General features: G+C 50.4%; 1 protein-coding gene across 5 annotated transcripts in view; it reads right to left on the reverse strand.

Annotated features, from left to right (window-relative positions):
- POC1A (POC1 centriolar protein A) overlaps positions 1-20,431 on the reverse strand; it is a 79,715-nt gene that overhangs the window by 33,225 nt on the left and 26,059 nt on the right. For 3 of the 5 annotated variants that reach the window (XM_004034267.5, XM_004034268.5, XM_055382571.2), the window contains exons 8-9: positions 16,807-16,875; positions 14,074-14,172 (exon numbers count right to left, since the gene is read on the reverse strand). In XM_004034267.5, coding sequence (XP_004034315.4) covers positions 14,074-14,172; positions 16,807-16,875 — 168 coding nt within the window. Of the gene's footprint in view, positions 1-4,390; positions 4,633-14,073; positions 14,173-16,806; positions 16,876-20,431 lie in introns of all 5 variants that reach the window. The other 2 variants (XR_008678352.2, XR_008678353.2) reach the window with 1 other exon arrangement.

The raw sequence follows: 20,431 nt of genomic DNA on the forward strand, positions 1-20,431 counted from the left end.
TCTGTGTGTCAGCTCCGCTTGCAGCTGCCCCACAGATGAGGCATCTAATGAAGATGAGCGGCAGAGCCGACATCTCTGGGAGACGCCACAGCTCTCAGTGACAAAGAGGAACAGTAGCGGTTTATTTATAGATCCACTTGAAGACAGCTCATTGTAACTACTGGAGTTGAATTTTTAAAACCTCGGAACAAAGGCTGGCTATTTTAAACTCTCCTTGCACTTAGTTCAATGGAGAGTGTTAGAGCCACCAACCACACCCCAGGCATCACTCCCAAGCTCCGTAATTCATACTTTGTGCAGCATCACAGGACACGAGCAAAGCCTGCCAAGATAGATAACCAGGACTGGCTCTGCCCAACCCGCAGAAGCAGCAGCCCTCCACCAGAGCCCTCAGAGCCACCAGAGCAGATCAGCCAGAGCCCTCCACCAGCAGCCCCACGATTCCCAGGGAGGAGTTGCAGAAGGCTGTGTCCCATGGGGTCAAACAGCCTCTCCTTTCCTGGAAAATGAAGTCGCAGACAGCTGTTATGAACCAAGGTTACATCACATCTTCCCTTCCCTCCCCCTGCAGGCTTCAAAGACAGCCAGTGCCCCCCAGCGGATGCCTGGCCCAAGATAGCTGGCAGTAGCTAGCCCACCTGTGCCTGACCCACCTCCAGGAAGGAGCGAGGAGCTCACAGTACCAAATTATCCTGGAGGACATCAGGAGTGTGGTGTGAGCCCAGACGCGCCCCCTTCCCCAAGCCCAAGACAGCTCCAGGCCAAAGCCCCCTCAGCTACTCCGCCTACCAGAACCATGGGTCGGGGAAGGGGGAGCAGAGAACATGGGTTTTCTCAAAGCTTTCCGCATCCTTATTTGAACAATGACACAATGTGGGAAAATGTGAATGTGGACTAGATATCTGATATGAAGGAACTATTAATTTCATTGGATGTGATAAGAGCACTGCTATTATATAACTAAGAAATGGCCTTATTTGGAGTAAAAAATGATATATCTGGGATTTTTAAAACCACTCAAACTCTTCTTTAAAATGTGGGGGAAACAGATGAAATGAGATTAGCAGAATGTTGAAGCTAGGTGAGTGGTACATGGGGTTTGTTACATTATTCTATCTTTTGTGCTAGCTTGAAATTTCCACAATACAAAGGTTTTTCTGTTTTGTTTTGTTTTGTTTAATTAAAACAAACAAACAAACAAAAAAAACCTTCCTGGTGACTGAAAGGAGCTGTGGAGCTGAGGCCAGGCGAGTGGGACTCCAAGAGGAAGCTCAGCCACAGGATCACCTCCACTCTGGTGTCCTGGGATTTGCAAGCATAGGAGGCAGATGACTTTGTCTAAGTCCACGGAACGTTCTGACCAGCCTTTAGCACTGCCACAGAGAAAGCTCCTGATGGCAACGAGTACTCAGCGAATCCTGCAGCAATGTCCGGACCTTCAAAGAAACTAATTGTAAGATAATCTCCATGGAAACCATCTATTCTGATTTTTTTTTCCATGGCAACCAATAAGAACATAAACACAAGCACTATCCAACACCCTTACACCACATGGCAATGCTGCTGTCCAATCTGGAAAATATAAACCACAAAGGGTTTTTTTCCATTTAAAATGAAAAGAAGTTCTGAAACTTCTAATCTAGGCATGCAGACTCTACCACCCTCTGTTGCCCCGCCACTGCCCACACCACCCCATGTCATCTGCCCCCCAAAACTGACAAATAAGGCCAGAAGGTAGCTTCCTTCTTTTAGTCTGAGACCATCAAAAATGCCAAAAGACAGCCCACCTCTAGCCTCACACACTCAACTTATGCTGCCCACAGACGTGAGAATGCTTTGACTTCCCGAGCATTTTTTATGTGTCAGACACATACCGAGCACCATGGCAAGAGCAAGGCCCCAGCCCTCCAGGGAGAAAAGGTAGGTCTGTAAATAACAGACAACAGGAGAGGGGGGCTGCTCCAGGTAGGAGAGTGCTCCAGGCAGGTGGAGCAGGAAGAACTCACCAGCTGCCAGCCTCCCAAGGAAGCCTGCATGGAGGAGGTGCCATCTGGAAAGAGACTATAAGGATGAGCGCAACAACACTAGGAGCAGTGAATGGTGGCCCCAAAAATCAGTCAGACTTAAGCGACAGGTTTATTTCTACCTGTGGCTCATTTATTTCATTTTCAGGTTTCTGAGCTTAAAAAAACAGAATGAAAACAAAAGAACAAAATAAAAGGGAAGAAAGATCCTTAAATGCCAAAGCCCTCGGTTCTTGTGCACCCTCTCTGCTTTGCAGCAAACAATTGTTACAAGACGATTCTTGTGGCCTCTGTGGGCTCTCCTGTGGAGAGGTGATGATGGGGCTTTAGATTGCCTGTCATCACTACTGGCAAAAAGGCAGTGTCATAGCAGTGGCCCCAGTGTGTGAAGCAAAAGGTCCTTCAAGGCATGCAGCCTGGCTCTGCCTGGGGCCATGTGTGCCTTGTAGGAAAGCATCACAGTGTTGAGACTCCACTTTCTGTCCTGTGACTCAGGTTCATTTCCCCACATGCACATGTGGAATCTCCAATAACCCTGAGCCCAAGCTTTGGCTGCCAGGGGAAAAGGAAAACCCAAAACAGTTCTGGAACTCTCGAAAGAGATAACGAAGCTCTCAAAGGAGTGTGTGTGCCTGGGTTTATATGCCAAATGTGTACTGATGCACGCAGAGCTGGACCCAAGGGCCTCCAGCCTTTGTCTGAGTTCCTGAGTCAGGTTGCTCTGTCTTCCTGATACTGTGATTGTCTTAATATGCTTTTCCCTGGATGTCTGAGAACACACCTCCCATTGGTTTAAGTCATTAAATAGGCCTTCCTTCCTCAACATCATGCAACTCTCCTCTGGAGAGGAACCTACTTGCTTTTAGAATGGATGGAAATTTTTCTAGTGACAGGAAACACCATTAGCCCCTCAAGGGGGCAGTTCAGAGAAGGGAGTTCTGGCTTCCACTCCAACCTTGCCACCTCTACCCTAATCGCTGTTTCAGGGCTTGTCTCTGCTCTTGCTACCTGGAGGCACCTCTTCAAGAGGCTCTGCAGGCTGGGCATGGTGGCTCATGCCTGTAATCCCAACACTTTGGGAGGCCAAGGCGGGCAGATCACCAGAGGTCAAGAGTTTGTGACAAGCCTGGCCAACATGGTGAAACCCTGTCTCTACTAAAAATACAAAAATTAGCCAGGTGTAGTGGCAGGTGCCTGTAATCCCAGCTACTCAGGAGGCTGAGGCAGAAGAATCTCTTGAACCGGAAGGAATAGGTTACAGTAAGCCGAGATCGCGCTATTGCATTCCAGCCTAGGCAAGAACGGCTAGACTCTGTTTCAAAATTTAAAAAAAAAAAAAAAAAAGAGGCTCTGCAAATAAGACCTTCACCTGGGGTTCAAATGTTAAGCCATATACACCCAAGCCATCTCTGGCTCAGACAGAGACTCTCACCCATCTGCTTCCCTAAAGCCTAGCAGGCTGTCTGGAGGATGGGAGCTGGCCTAGGCATCCACATGTGCAGGGTGAGAAGTGGGAGACAGGACATCAAGACAGCAAGGGAGACACCAAGGATAACACAGGAGACAGGTGGCCTGGAGAACACAGATTCAAGAATAGGTGACTGGACTAATGGCAGGAGTACTAAGGGGCAGGACAGAAGCTGGGACAGAACAACAGGGCTGGCAGAGGCTCACAGCAGAGCCACAGCAAGTCCCATCTTCCTTACTACGGATGTCCTCAGCTGGTAATAAAACCACACGCCTGCCTGTCTGGTTGTAAACAGAGCCTTGGTAGATGCCTTTGGGTTTAAAGGGCCCACGGGGCAGCACTGGACTTTCTTTCTTGCTTTCTTTCTTTTTGAGACAGGGTCTCACGCTGTCACCCAGGCTGAAGTGCGGTGGTGCAATCATAGTTCACTGCAGCCTTGAACTCCTGGGCTCATGCAATTCTCCCGCCTCAGCCCTGAATAGCTGGGACTACAGGTGCATGCCACCAAGCCTGGCTGGGCTTTCTTTAAACAGTACACTGAGATTAGAACCCAGGTTGGCTGGGCGTGGTGGCTCACACCTGTAATCTCAGCACTTTGGGAGGCCAAGATGGGTGGATCACCTGAGGTCAGGAGTTCAAGACCAGCTGGCCAACATGGCGAAACCCCATCTCCACTAAAAAAGTACAAAAAATTAGCCAGGTGTGGTGGTGCATGCCTGTAATCCCAGCTATTCGGGAGGCTGAGACACGAGAATTGTTTGAACCCCAGAGGCGGAGGTTGCAGTGAGCCGAGATCGCACCACTGCACTCCAGCCTGGGTGACAGAGCAAGACACTGTCTCAAAAAATACCAAAAACAAGCAAACAAACAAACACACAAAAAAGAACCAAGGTCATACCCTTTTCCTCTTCTGGAAAGCAGCAGACTACAGTGGGCTGCGAGGGACACTGATTTTCTGATTGCCTCTCCCAAGTTGTACCCACGACGAGTCATAGAAACTTCGAAGATAAAGAGACTTTCTTCTTCCCTTAATTCCCCTGCCCAGGATGCCATAGTCACAACAGGCTAGACTGTTTTCCAAAAGACCAGTGGTTCTCCAAGTGAGTCCCTGGATCAGCAGCATCAGCATCACCTAGAAATCTGTTAGAAATGTGAATTCCCTATTAAATCGGATACTCTGGATATGAGGCCCAGCAAGCTGTGTTTTAACAAGCCCTCAGAGTGATTCTGAGGCACACTAAAGTTTGAGAACCACTGCAGGAGGCTTACTACGATAACTGTCAAATGTTAAAAGGCCTGTCTCTTCACCATCACTGCCTGGGAAGCCCAGCTAGCATCTCCTAATGGATTTCTGCAAATGCTGTCCTCATGCTTATCAAAGGCAACTCCTCCCTCATGGGAAACATAGTAATTATTTAACATGTACCTAGTAATAACGTCAGTGGTAGCCTCTGGAAGAAAAAGGAGCTGGGACCCTGCCCTGGGCCTGGGTGGCCCCACTTCCAGGAGCACTGGCATCTTTGGTGCTCCTGGATCTTGCAAACACCACATTACTCACCAGCCACTGGCCAAAGGTGCTCTGTTTCAAGCAGGAAACATTCTACAAAAACTGTAGTTTGGGGCTGGGCACGGTGGCTCACGCCTGCAATCCCAGCATTTTGGTAGGCCGAGGTGGGTGGATCACCTGAGGTCAGGAGTTCAAGACCAGCCCAGCCAACATGGTGAAACACTGTCTCTACTAAAAATACAAAAGTTCGCCGGTGTGGTGGTGTGCACCTGTAATCCCAGCTACTCAGGTGGCTGAGACAGGAGAATCGCTTGAACTTGGGAGGCAGAGGTTGCAGTGAACTGAGATTGCGCCACTACACTCCAGCCTGGGTGACAGAGAGAGACTCCGTCTCAAAAAACAAAAACAAACAAAAAAACAAAACAAAAACAAAACCTGTAGTTCGGTAACAAATATTGAATCTTCTTTATTTTTAGTATCCACTCTCTTCCCACTGAAACTAAGAAACCCAGAGCACTTTCCACGAATTCTATTGAGATAAAGGTGGAGGAAAATGCAACCCGAGTATGAAAGGGGGCATCTTATCTGGAGGCCTCTGCCACCCAAAGCAAAGGCTGCTGTGGCCTCTCTTCTGCAGGAAGGTCTTTTGCAGAGTGAGCCCATGAAATGAAAAATGCACAAAGGACGCAATGCAGAATGCTGGGGAGAAATCGGGGTGCAGAGAATAGAGACAACCTGCGTGAGGTTACAGGAGACACACCACCTCAGGCTGGGTCCCACCCTCTGCTCAGACCAGCACACTAGGGCAGCGCAGCTCTTACTGCCAACTAAGTTCTGGAAGTGGTTCCCAGAGCCAGAAGTTTCTAGTATCCACCTTCCACCTTCCTAGTGGGGCTGCCTGAAAATCCTTTCAAGGAAAGACATGCTTGTAAGCTGCCTTTTCTCATACCAGGAAGGTGCCTAGCCAGATCCCTGGCATCCCCCATGCTGTGCTCAGCCCCAGTACATCCCATGTAATCCGGAGACGCCCCACAGAACTGGAACCACAGGGTCTGCAGGGGGATTACACGAATGAGTACAAGGGAGGTGCACTTGACAGAGCATTGTGGGAATGTAGACACCAGGAGACCCTGAAGCAGCACTGACAGGGGTCCACACACGAGCATGCATGTGCACACACACAGGGGAAGGCAAGGTTATCTGTCCCAGGGGTGAGGATGCTGGGCTCCTTTTTCCCACTGAGAAATGAGGAGACTCCCCCTTGCTCTTTTCCAGTCAGGGGTCTCTTATTAGCGTTCCTGCACTTCAATCCCAGAGACAAGGAGTTGGCTGGGGCCCAGGCTATTCACCAGCAGGTCACCTCTGGGCTCAAAGTTCCTCCTCTGTGTGGCATAGGGGGCAGGAATGAATTTCCCCCAGGAGCCAGAGATGGGCCACCTGGTAAGTCCTAGGAAACATGAAAAAGAAAGTCCCCACTGTTCTCAAGTCATCCCATAAAGCCTGGCCCCGGCGAAGCCCCACAATAGCCACACGAGGTGGAATGGTGCCCCTTAGAAGAAGGTCTGCTTTGCCATTTCCATCAAGCTCTCATTCACACTGATAAAAAGGACTGTGGGCAATGCCAGCTATTCAGCCAAAGGGTGTGAGCAAAGTGAGAGCCATAACACATTAACAGGCACATCTTGACCCCCAGAGATGCCCTGAGCCCAAGGGCACGGGCAGCTTGAGGCGTCGGGGGTTTGGGCCCCATGAAGCCATGCCTTTTCCAAGTTGGGTAACTTGCCTGGGCATCTTCTGACTTGCCTGCAGCAGGTAGGAAGCCAACAGTTCCCTTTAATAGTATTTTTTTTTTTTTTAAGAGATGGGGGTCTCACTACGTTACCCAGGCTGGTCTTGAACTCCTGGGCTCAAGCCAGCCTCTTGCCTCAGCCTCCCAAAGTGCTAAGATTACAGGTGTGAGTCACTGCATCCTACCAACTTTAATGGTCTTGAAAAAATTAGGTGCCAGGATTGGGGTCAAGTGGAGAAGGGAGAGGCTCTTCTCTAAGACATATAAATCTGGGGTTCACTCCTGCTCCAAACACCTACAACACCGCTCTTGCTAAGAATCCGTTGAACCCACACTTCTCCCCTCTACAGAAAGTGAATGCTAAACCATAAATCTGTGTTCTCATTAAGCGACCCAAGTCCTCCCAAGTGAGAAGCAAATCTGCTGCAAGGTCTGAGGGCTAGTGAACCCCAGAATTCCTGTGTTGAAATCCTAACCCCAAAGTAATAGTATTAGGAGGTGGGGCCTTTGGGAGGTGATTAGGTCATGTGGGTGGAGCCATCAGGTTTGGATTAGTGCCCTTATGAAAGAGACCCCAGAGATTTAGCTAGCCCCTTCCGCCACGCGAGGACACAGTGAGAAGGAGCCATCTATGAAGCAGAAAACAAACCCTCACCAGACACTAAACCCGTTGGTGCTTTGCTTGGACTTCCCAGCCTCCAGAACTGTGAGAAATAAAATTTCTATATTTATAATCTACCTAGTCTATGGTATTTTGTTATAGCATCCTGAGCAGACTAACACATAATCTATGAGGCAAGGGATGAGAAAATACTTAACCAGTATAATGTACATTATTTGGGTGATGATTACACTAAAAGCCCAGACTTCACCCCTACACAATATACCAGGTAACAAAACTGCACTTGTACTTCTGAAATGTATACAAATAATTTTTAAAAATCTATGAGGCAGATGAGGTGGAAATGGGTCTCCTCTCCCTGTTTCTCCAACTCTCTAATTCCTCAGGCGAGGCACCTGGAGTGAGAACCCAGATCTTAAAAATCCACAGGCACCCAGGACCCCCAGATCCAAAGCATAAGGGAAGATCTAGTGCCAAGAATCTCTGGGCCAGGAATCAGGGTCCCACAAACCCCTAAGTGAAGCCCACTCCTGTGGCAGTGCCCCAAAAACGGAAATGTGGGAGGTGAAGGACAAGCACAGGAGGTGGCTAGTGCTTTACTCTCAGTATCAGAGGAACTAGGAAGAAGAAATAGACCATCCTTCGGCACGGATGAGGCTCAGTTCAGATGTTCTCAACTGACCCAGCTTCCTCTTCCAGAGGAAAGTTCAAGCACTGAGGCTCTGGGGATCCTGGGCATCTTGTCCTGAGGAATCCTGTGGCAGAAGGACAAGTCTGTTTCCACCCACTCACAGATCTGCTCTCTCACCTGGGAGCACAGGGGACTTGGGTCTGCCATCAGGAAACACAATTTTGATGCCTGCAAGGGTCTAGAAACCTCACTGGCCCTCACTACAATGACCTGCAGAGAGGGGCCAACGTGGAAAATTATAAGTGCTCCCATTATTGCCCACTGTCCCTCACCCCAGCAAGTTTTGAACACATAATCTCCTGGATTGGCTTTCAGTCAGGGAGGGGAAAAGAACCCTTTCTAAAGTAGCTAAAGCTTGGTGGGGCAGGCGTGGTAGTTCACACCTATAATCCCAATGCTTTGGGAGGCAGAGGCAGGAGAACTGCTTGAGCCCAGGAATTTGAGACCAGCCTGGACAAGACAGGGAGACCCTTTCTCTACAAAAAATTTAAAAAATTAGGCCAGGTGCGGTGGCTCACACCTGTAATCGTAGCACTTTGGGAGGCCAAGGCAGGTGGATCACCTGAGCTCGCGAGTTCGAGACCAGCCTGGCCAACATGGTGAAATCCCATCTCTACTAAAAATACAAAATTTAGCCAGGCGTGGAGGTGCATGCTTGTATTTCCAGCTACTCGGGAGGCTGAGGCACAAGAATCTCTTGAACCCAGGAGGCAGAGATTATAGTGAGCCAAGATTGTGACACTGCACTCCAGCCTGGGTGACAGCACAAGACTCTGTCTCAAAAAAAAAAAAAAAAAATTAGCTGGGTGTGGGGGCACACGCCTATAGTCCCAGCTACTCAGGAGGCTGAGACAGGAGGATCGCTTCAGCCTGGGAGGTTGAAGCTGCAGTGAGCCACAATTGCGCCACTGTAGTTCAGCCTGGGTGACAGAGCGAGACCCTGACTCAAAAAAAATAGCTAAAGCTTGATGAGCACTTGTCATGTGCCAGGCAGATGCACCACGCATGAAATCCCACGAAGGAGGGCCCAGCCTCTCCCCAAACGACAGAAGAGAAAACCGTGCCTCACAGATGTCTGGCCACTTTCCTAGGACCACACCCCAGGCAGGGTAGAGAAAGGATTTAATCACAGGTTGGCTGGAAGCTAGAACCCAGGCTCTTAACCACAGATGAGCTTTCCTCCTTAAAATAAGATCTTGAGAGGTGAGTGGAGAAAAGCACTCAGCCCTAGAACTCAAGGTTAATGTGTGAACCGGACAGCAGCCAACCCTTAGAACTCAGAAAGTGGGTTTTTTTTTTCCTCCCGTTTCACTGAATTACCTAGAACTCTGTGTTCTCCTCCCACCCCACCCAGCGCAACCTTTCTTCCCCATTGCATAATGGGCCCTCAGACATTTGGAAGGAGGGCAAAAATAAGTCAATCAAGCAAATGCATTTTTGCTATTTAAAAAGTGGTTAAAAAATGCTTCTGTGGTTGAGCAGAAGTCCGTCCTATAGTGGCAGGGGTTTGGGAGGTGTTAAATTCAAGATCAGCCAAGATACAGGGGTCTTTATGCCTTGGGGACAGGCCCCAAAGAATAGACAGCAAGAGGGTGGACAAGAATAGAGGGGCCAGGGCTGTGGCAGGAACAGAGCTAAGCACTAGACACTTGAAAACACGAGCACGGGCACCCAATGCAGACAACTCCCAGGGGCTCCCATCCCTTGCCCACCCTCAAGCCCCTCTGGGAGGTGCTCATTTGCCTGCAAGTGGCTCTTCCAACCTTCCCCCAGCCTTGTAGCATGTCACAAGGCTGAACATGGAGCTTCTGTCCACCCTCAGCCCAGAGGATGGCCTGGAATCCTTCATCTGCAACCTTCTAAGTAGAGAAGGTTCCCCAGCCACAAGCCCTGAAATCCCTCCTCATGCACAACTCAGCCAAGAATAGAGGGAAAATGGAACCCATTATTCTCATTCTGAATGGCTGGGAGATGGCTTTTGCTTTTCAACATGAAATGTGCCTAAAAATAAGCTGTGAATTTCAACCAGAGGTTGAAAATAGCTCTGCAGTGAACAGAGCTCTATTCAGAGTGGGCTCAAGGACAACCTTCATTCCAAGATCTGAGAGCTGAAGTACTGCAGTCAGAGAAAGGGTCATGGGCAGGGGGTTTTCCTGGGCAGAAGGACCATCATAGGCTCACAGGGCTGCCCTTGCCATGGTCTGCTAGTGGGTAAGTAAAGTAAGGGGTCCATGCAGGGTCTGCCCCTCTGGCTTTCGACTGCTACGCTGGAATGGGGACATGGTGAGGAATTCAACACCTACACCTGCCCGATGGGCTTCCTAGAATCCCCAAATGCCCAGGAGTATTTCACAAGGCTTCAGGGCCTGAGGCCCAGGGCGCAGACAGAGCTGATGTAGGCAGAGGATCATTAGATTCATGAGTTCTTGGGGCATGGCTATGGTGCCCATGAGCTCTTTGAGAAGTCGAGCCACACTGGTCAGCCACCAAACCACTGACCAGATATTCTCCCAGAGCCAGGAAAACCTTTAGTCAGGAAAGGCAAAAACACTCTCCAATTTTTAAGTGAAGAAAACCAAGTAGTTGCTAAAGGCAAAAGGTGTTTTTTTTTTTTTGGTTGTTTACCATCACCTCCAGAAGACTGCGACCAAATGAGATTCCTACAAAATGACTTCTGTTAGAAACCCAGGCTGAGACACCTGGGCCACTATTGCTGCTGCTGGTGGAAGCCCAAATCTGGCCCAGTTGAACAGAGTCCTCACACTCAAGGCTGCTGGAATAGTCCTCGTCCGCATGCCCAGGGCCTCTCCCACCTCATCCCCGTGCTTCTCCCACTGCTAAGACAGCCCCATCTCCAGACACATTCCCACACTCCTCCCACTGCTAGGTCAGCTTCTTTTCTGGGCTCCCGGCTGAGGCAAGACTTATTGCAGTGATTCTAAGCTGGGGACAATTCTACCCACCAGAGGGACATTTGGCAGCATCAGAAGACTTTTTTTTTTTTTTCCCAGAGACAGAGTCTCACTCTGTCATCCAAGCTGGAGTGCAGTGGTATGATCATAGTTCACGATAGCCTCCAACTCCTGGGCTCAAGTGATCTTTCCGCCTCAGCCTCCCAAGTGACTAGGACTACAGGGGGGTGCCACCATGCTCAGCTAATTTTTAAATTTTTTTGTAGAGACAGGATCTTGCTGTGTTGACCAGGCTGGTCTTGAACTCCTAGGCACAAGCGATCCTCTAGTCTCAGCCTCTCAAAGTGCTGAGATTACAGGTGTGGGCCACCATGCCTGGCCTAGAAGACATTTTTGGTTGTCACAACTTGGGTTGGTGGGAGGGTGAAGATGCTACTGGCATCTAGTGAGTAAAGGCCAAGGATGCTGCTAAATATCCCACAATGCACAAAACAGCCCCCCACAGCAAAGAATGATCTGGCCCAAAATATCAATAGTGCTGAGGGTGAGAAACCCTAGGTTACCGGGAAGGCCCGTACATGGACAGTGCTGGAGGGACAGAGGCTCATCGGACTCACAAGCTCCTGAGACATGGCTGCAGTGCTCCTGGGCTCCCTGTGGGGCTGAGTCACTCTGGCCAGCCATGGAACCAGTCCCCAGATACGGTCTCAGTGCCAGGGAAGCCCTTGGGCAAGAAGGGCGAGAGCACACTCATCAGCTTCCCTTCCTATCTCAGAAGAAAACCGAACCACTGAACAGTGTTATAAAAAGTAGCTCTCCTCAGTTTGGAAAGATGAAGATCTTCTGGAAATAGACAGTGATGGTTGCACAACACTGGGAATATATTTAATGCCACCAAATTGTACACTTAAAATGGTTAAAATGGTAAACTTTGTGTTATATATATATGTATCACAATAAAACACAGCAAAACAAACTAAAAACCTAGCTCTCCTCTTGGCCTGGGAGTCCTCAGATTAGAGAAGTCCTGAAGGTTGACACCACATGGCATGTGTGTGTCAGTGAAAGTGTGTCTGGAAGAGGACTTACATCCACTCAGGGTCTCAGAGGGGCTTATGACAAATAAGGAAAGAGGTCTGATCTGAACCAAGAATGATTTTAGGATTAACAAGTCACTTGGTGGGGGTCTCAAAGCTCTCGTCAGAGCCTGCCTATGGGCGTATTCAGGTACCATGTGGAAATGTTGGTTTGGGAAGACCAGGTGTTTTGCCTGGGGCCACACATCCAGGGTTCAGACCCAGTTCTCTGACCCCAGGACCCACATCCTTTCCCCTATTTGAGGCCCACGCAGTGAGGGCCAGTGGGCAGAGCTGTGACTACAACTCCAACGTGAGTCTGTAGGTAGTATGGGAACAAGTGGTTGCTCTAAGCACTGCTGAGCTGTTCACCCACTCATGCCCCATCCTGCCATGCTGGGATCCCCCACCCACAGCTCTGGGAAGCAAAGGTGCTCCATACTCCATTGCTGAGCCAGGACCAAAGGAACAAGAAGCAATTCATCCAAGTTATTTTCCTAATAGCTATAAGAACATGGGATTCTCCCCCAGCTGGTAGATATTAACCATTCCCAAGCGGCAGATGTCAGGGCCTCCCTTGAAATGGGGAAAAGCAGCCAGCAGTCCTCTGCCACCTGCAGTTTCTAGCTTTGCTCAGAGGCATCAGCCTGGTGGGCCCCCAGGTCCAGGCATCTGGGGAAGGTGACTAAGCCCCAGGTGTCTCATCTGTGAATTGAGCAGTATATTTACCCACTCATTCTGATGAGATAAGGAATAAACAGGGTAGCGAGCATAAAAGGCCTTGGCTGTGGCTCACCAGAAGTGCCTAACAGAGAGGGATTCACAGGAAAGAGGGCAGGGACCTAGAGGTCTGCTGAGTCCCAGGGGGCCTCAACCCTGCAGTGTGAAATGCCTTTCTGGGTGGAAGATGAACTGGCAGCAAGCAGTACATCATGCAGCCCAGTCATCCCCCAACAAACCCAAAAGCTGAAAACTGGCCACGGATTAGCAAGTACAGAGGACAGCCAAGAGACCAGCCAGGACGGCAACCCTTGTAAGAAAAACCATAAATCCCAACTGGGCCAATGCCTAGAGGCAGCCCAGGACACAAAACGGGGGCATGTGTATGTCTTGGGGTGGGAGATGGAGGGTCTATCTGCTGCAGCCACAGAAGCCCCAGGATAGACTCAGGAGGCTTCCTAGTTCTATTCTGGGCCCCAGCCTTGACTCGCTGGAGGCCTTGGGCGAGCCGCTTCCTGTTGTTTGGGCCAGTATCCGTGTGGGGGAGGCCACACTCTCTCTATGGTCCAACGGAGAGACATCTAAAAAGCCTGTGGCCATAGGAGCTTAAAACCCTCAAGGTTCCACAACCTTGGCTTTAACATTTATTTCAGCCCAAGCTGAATATGACCTTATTTAATGAGACTGTATCAGTTATCAATTTTTTTCCCCAAGTATTTATCAAAAATGTTAACTATTTAAATTCAGGAACACTGAATATTCTTTTACGAACAGAGGTACTAAAAATGGTTTGTGGCTGAGGAACTTCCTCTCCATGGTTAGAAAAAAAAAGGGAGGGAAGTGAAAGCAACAGGGCTGGGCCTTTCCCATTTGTCCCAGCTGTGGCTTCAGGCCCTGAACCCTCTAGGAGCCCCACGTTTGGGTCCTGTGACCCAGGGTTCAGTATGGGACGGGTCCCTTGTCTCCTAAGGCCTCAATCAAACAGCACCATATGCCATGGCAACACGCTCCCACCAAATGGCACAGGCCTGGGGCACCCGGCAACTTGCTGTAACAGCCTCTTTGTGTCTTATTCATTCACTCTAGATGGAAAACAAAGTACCACAACTTCCAAAGTATTTGGTAAATGAGAAGATCTTACTAGGGTCCCTTTCCCGAGACAGGCCTAAACCTCCTCCCTCACCGTCTCCAAGCCCAGAGCTGTTCACCATGACCTAGCCCACCAGAGTCACAGAGCTCAGGACATGCCTGCCAAGCCACTTACCAGATTCCCCATGGAGCTGGCCAGTGTGGCTGGGGTCCTCGGCACTTTCATGACTTCTCCATGATCAACAATATCAAAGTTACTCTTCCAAACCATCACCTGCCAAAACCAACAGGCACACCAAGTCAGGAGAAGAAAATCCCCTTGCCAGTCCTTCACTGAGGAAATGGGCTCAGAGGCCATGCCCAAAGTTCTGAGCCATGGTGGGATAGTGGTCCCCACCTGACACCCCAACTCAATTCCGGGACCTACCCCACCTCCCTGGGGAGCAGGCTTTGTGGACAGGCCTCAAGAGGACCTGGATGTGACCAGGATGGACTACCACAGCGTGACACCGCCAGGCCTTCGCACTTGCTGGTTCATCTCCCTAGGGTGTCACAGGCCCGAGCTTCATGGAGTTGGCTGCTTCGCAGGCTGAAGTGTCTGCTTCAACAGCACCACCTTCTCAGAGAGGGCTTCTGTGAATGTTTATCATAGCCCTCTATTTATTTCCTTCATAGCATCAGAGTAGAGAGTTATTTAATCCCCTTTTCATTGTTTATCATCTGCCTCTGAACTAAAATAGAAGTTCCTGCAGGCGGTGGTCTGGCCTGTTACACTGTGAGAAGTGGTTAACACATGGACTCCAGGCCAGAACACTCCTTACTGAATGGCCCAAGGCAAGGGACTCAACCTTGTGCCTCAGTTCCTGCATCTGCGAGACGGGGATAAGCCTAGTTCCCATCTCATGGGGCTGCTGTGAGGCTCACAGGAGACAGCCTGGTGGACACGGGCACACAGGAAGTACTCAGCAACACACTCGTCATCCCAAGGCTAACTCAGCCATGAAAAACACGTCCTATTCCGGGTGTCCTCCTATCAGCAGGACCATGTCCCTCGGCTCCTTGAACACAGCTGAGGGAGGCACCTGGCTGGGGAGCAAGAGCGCTCCCTGCTGGAGGCTGCTGGCAATGCATGACGGTGTGCTTCCAGGGCCACTTCCAGGATGGTGGCTTGGGTGTCACAAGAGAACTGGGGAGTGTGTGGCCAGTGGTCACCTGAGGCCACAGAAAAACCACCGTATCCACACAAGATGAACACTCCATATGCCCTGGACACCATCCCTGTCTGTCAGGACGCAGCTGTGAGCCTCGTTCTTCAGGAGGCTCCTCACCACTGTCTGAGCAGCTCCACTGTTTCCTCTCCCAGATGGATGGCATCTAGGGTCGTGCACATATCACCTCAGAAAAAGAACGTTAGCACACACACACCCTTGTTTACAGGGTCTTCATGTCACTGCAAATCTAACTGCTGAATAAATTCCTAACAGTAGAGTGGCTATCATGAATGCAAATAGACAATGCCAATGTCACTCTGAAAAAGCTCAGAGTAGATATTAAACAGGCAGCCTGGGAGCTGATGGCAGCGCTGCTGGACCTACTTTCCACCAGGCTGCCTCTCCTACTATGTCAGTTGATTCTACCATGACTCTATTTACTGTGTGAAGTTACCAGTTTCCCTGTCTTCTAAGCAATAAGCCAGGCTTCACGCTCAGGGAAGGCTCAGGAGTCACTTTTGCCTTCCTCCTCCCTCGTCTGCTAAAGCAGGACTGGTGCTGGTGTGGGAAGATGCCTGCTGTCTCTAACCCAGGCTGTGGTCAAAGAGCCTCCAACTACCCTCTGCCTTACTGGAAGAGACTCAACCAAAATTGGTAGATTTGGCTGAGACCAGGACTCATATAGGCCAATAGGACTTTTCTAGGCTGAGCAGCCAGAGCTAAGAGACTGGGCAGTAGTGGAATAAACATTCTCGGCCATCCATCAGGTCAACAGTGGCACAGAACAGCCACCCTTTCCTCCTTGCCTCATCAGGGGCTGTGGTTCTCTGGACAAGAGGACCATGCGGACACTGGAGAAAGACTGCTGATGGGTAGACTCTTCAGTGCTCCTGGCCTCCCCAGTGCCAGGGTCTGGACTAGGCCCCAGAAGCAGGGTGCCTGCCAGGAGACAGGTCATTGGTGGTTAGCAGTCAGGGCGCAAGGCACCAGGGCTGACAGGCTGAAGCCTCAGAGCAGAGGGTGACAAGGTGGGATAGGACTTCTTCACAATATCCTCTCTCTGCAGCCAAAAATACTGAAAATGCTGACCCCTCAAACAGTGTCCAAGGGGGCTGGGAGCAAAGAGCAGCAGATGACAGAGCAGAGGCTCCCAGGGCAGGAGAATGACTCTGAAGTGAGACAGGCCCCAGTACCTGCCCCAGCTCTAGCATCTGCTGGGACTTAGTTTCCTCATCTACAGCATGGGGAGATGAGAGGGCCTCATCTCCCACATGGAGATGTCACGAGAATTAAATGAGGTATGAAGCTCTTGTCACATTGGCCATATTCCCAGGCCTAAAGTAAGATCATATTAATAATAATCATTATCTATTTATTTGGAATCAGGAAAATAACTAAAAAACCAACTTTTCACGACAACCATAGCCCAGCCTCCTTCCACTAAGCACTAGCCTGAGCAGTGAGGATCCTGAGATGCAGCCATGAGGTCGGCACCTGCAGGAGACCCATTCTGGAGTGGCAAGGGCCCTGGATCTGGGCAACCCCACCCCAAGCTCCATCAGGGCCTTTTTAGTCGCTGAAAGCCACCAAGGAAGCTGGCGAAACCCAGCCCATCCCCTAAACACCCTGTTTGGTTCTGAGCAGAAATCAGCTCAGATTCCCTTCTTCACCATTCCATTCGACTACTCTTTACTTACTTGTTCATCAGAGCCTCCAGAAGCAAAATACTCCCCCGTTCTTGAAAAGGCAACAGTGGTGGCTGGTCCCTGGCAGAACAAACAAAAAATAACACACATCAAAGGTCATTCTCCATTCTAAATGCACAGGAAGAAAACGAGACGTTCTTGAATGAAAGCAGCAGCAGGATAAAGGACTGAGAGCCCACTCAGCCCACAGTCCTCCGTAACCTGTAGCCCAGGAGCCTGCCTGCAGCCAGGTGCAAGCGCCACCGCTCAGGCTTCTGTTCCTGAGCACTACAACAGGGACAAGTCCAGGCTATGAGAATGTGGGTGACAGAGATGAGTGAATGCGACAGTCTGCGCTGGCAGCCCTCCAGGGCTGGCCTCATTGTCCCCACTTTCCCAGTAAGAAACCACATGTCAGAGAGATGCACTGAGTCACCCCAGCCACAGCACTGAGACCAGAACTTGGTCCCTTTGACCCAGACCAACCCTAACACCCAACATCTCCCCAACACTGCACAGCTGCTGACCAGAGAAATAGGGATCTCCAAGGAAGAGCCAATGGCTCAAGCAGACAGGGCATAGTTCAAGGCACAGGTGATAGGAAGGAGGTTTCCAAAGGTGCTTGGGCAGCAGAGCAACGTGACACGTCTCTCTAATGTGCATTCACTTTTCTTATGTTCAGGCCATGGGTAGTGATGTGCCCACTCTGGCTTCCCAGATGCTGAAGGTCTGCGTGACCATCTGAAGGGGAATGCCAGGCACACGCCAGGCCGCACTCCAAGGGCTGAAGAGCAGTCCAGGCCGGGGGGGATGGGGGATGCATGATCTCCTAGCAAAGGAGGGTTCTTCCCCACATACCTAAAATCCATCCCAGAAAGGTGCTCAGAGTAAGGATCTGTTTAGCTACGACACCATGACCACAGCCACCACCATCTCTTCCTCCCAGTCGAACTTTTACTGTGGTCAGTACCTGGTATTCCCAAGCAAAATCAGATAAAAGAGGTTCTCTCCTAGAAGACAGCACAGCCACTGTCACCAAGTCCACCTCAGTCCCCCCAGACCAGTGCAGGGAGTGGCAAGAGCCCCAACTGCCCATGAGATGGGCTCTGGCAGCACATCTACAGCTGACTCATCAGTGAGAGGAACACTGGGAGGCGCCTTCCACTCAATGCCAGAAAAGACCAGCCAAGTTCTGGGAGGGAAAAGGGACCTCGAGGCCATGGAGGAAGGCAGCTTTTGTCTCCCAGAGAGACAGGCAGGTTGAGAGGTGCCATTCAGCCTCAGACACACTGCACAGCAGGGAGTATGCCCACCCATGCTTCCAGAGTCCACCTTCGGCTCTTCCTCTCAGAGGTGCTCATAACACCTCTGACGAAAAAAGCAAGTACAACACTGGTGAACACCGAGCACTCAGGCGCTCAGAGCACAGCACCTGCATTTACCCACTGAATCCTGAGAGGACAGTCTGTGCGGTGACCCTTTGCCTTAGTCCACTTCTGTTGCTATAATGGAATATCTGAGACTAAGTAATTCATAATGAGCAGAAATGTATTGGCTCACAGTTCCAGAGGCTGGGAAGTCCAAGATCAGGGGGCCAGCATCTGGCAAGGGCCTTCTTGCTGAGTCATCCCACGGCAGAAGGGCAAAGAGAGGGTGACAAAGAAAAGGGGGCCAAAGTCATCCTTTTATAAGAAACCCACCCCATGGTAACAAACCCACTCCTGCAAGAATGGCATTAATTCATACATATGGGCATGGCCTCAGGACCCAAACATCTCCCATTATGCCCCACCTCCCAACAACCCCACACTGGGGATCAAGTTTCTAATACATGAACTTTGGGGAACACATTCTAACCACACTACCCTTCCTAAGGGTGCCATGTCCAAGTGCAGAGAACAAAGCCTGAGAGGACACAAAGACAAAGCCTCTGGCCTACACTTGCCCTCCTGCCTTCTTCACACAGGTAGAGCTGCAAGGGCCCAGGAATGCCCCACTCCCAGCAGCCCTGGGAATCCTAAGCCACCATTAACCAGGATAATATAGATCCACTTTTACTAACAGGGAAACAATGCCCAGTAACATCAGTGAGGGTGAAATCCCAAGTGTAAGACATCACAGGCTGTGTGGCCCCTGCTCATGCAGGGCCTGACTGCAGGATGAGGGCAGGGCATCCATCACTCAGATACCCTTTCAGGTGGACAGTCACCAAGGGGTTAACAGAGGGGTGTGAGGTAATTTCAGGTAACTTTTACTTGATTCTTAGAAATTTTGTCATTTTTCCGTTACTTTGAACCCTTTTTTTTTTTTTGAGGCAGAGTCTCGCTCTGTTGCCTGGGCTGGAGTGCAGTGGCGCGATCTTGGCTCACAGCAAGCCCCGCCTCCTGGGTTCACGCCATTCTCCTGCCTCAGCCTCCCGAGTAGCTGGGATTACAGGTGCCCGCCACCACGCCCAGCTAAATTTTTTTTGTATTTTTAGTAGAGACGGGGTTTCACTGTGTTAGCCAGGATGGTCTTGATCTCCTGACCTCGTGATCCGCCCGTCTCGGCCTCCCAAAGTGCTGGGATTATAGATGTGGGCCACTGCACCCGGTCACGAACCTTTTTTTTTTTTTTTGAGACAAAGTCTGGCTCTATCGCCCAGGCTGGAGAGCAATGGTACAGTCTTGGCTCACTGCAACCTCTGCCTCCTGGGTTCAAGCGATTCTTGTGCCTCAGCCTCCCAAGTAGCTGAGATTGCAGGCACCCTCCACCACACCCGGCTAATTTTTATATCTTTAGTAGAGACGGGGTTTTGCCATGTTGGCCAGGCTGGTCTTGAACTCCTGGCCTCAAGTGATCCACCCTCCTCAGCCTCCTAAAATGCTAAGATTACAGGTATGAGCCACTGCACCTGGCCTACTTTGAATTTTTTAATAATGAATATATGGCATTGCTACACTAATACGAACACCAAAAAACAAAACTACTTTCATTGTGAGGAAAAACAAAGAGGAAACAGAGAAAAGAGAAGGAAACCAGTACATGGAATGTCAAAAAAGATGGGCCTTTTGCCTGCCCAGAGCTCACTGAGTGATGGCAGGTTTCCAAGAAGTCACAGCAACTAAGGGAAAAATACTTGCAGGTCACTCTCCTTTCATGTCGTGACTCAACCACCAGAGGCCAAGTTGGGAAAAGGTGGTGGAGTCAGAGCAGCAGCAACAGCAGCAGAACCAACAAAACACTCAGCTCAGCAGGAGTCAGGACCAGAGCGCAGGCATTGGGAGCCCTGCAGATAAGGAGTGCTAGCGCTCCTTCACGAGACCAAACCCCAGGAAGTTCCAGGGATGAAGCGAGTGATAAGCTGTGCGGATCTGCAGTCCTCCCTAACAGTGCCTGTTTACCAAGAGGACCACGCAGCTCCTGCTCCAGGTACCTTCCACGAAGGCTCCTGTTCCTCTGCCTAGCAGCCCAGGGCACTCAGAGGACAGCACAGAGAACACCTGGGCTCTGCTGTGGGCCAAAGCCAGCATGTACTGTAGAAGACACTGTCCACTGCTGACATGCTTCAGGGCCTAGCCTTGGAGGCCCCAGATTACTTTGGCCCCTGCTAACCTTCCAGGCTCTCTCCTCCCTGCCCTAGTGCTCCTCAAACACC

Source organism: Gorilla gorilla, chromosome 2 (genome assembly GCF_029281585.2).
Source record: "Gorilla gorilla gorilla isolate KB3781 chromosome 2, NHGRI_mGorGor1-v2.1_pri, whole genome shotgun sequence".
Classification (NCBI taxonomy): Eukaryota; Metazoa; Chordata; class Mammalia; order Primates; family Hominidae; genus Gorilla; species Gorilla gorilla.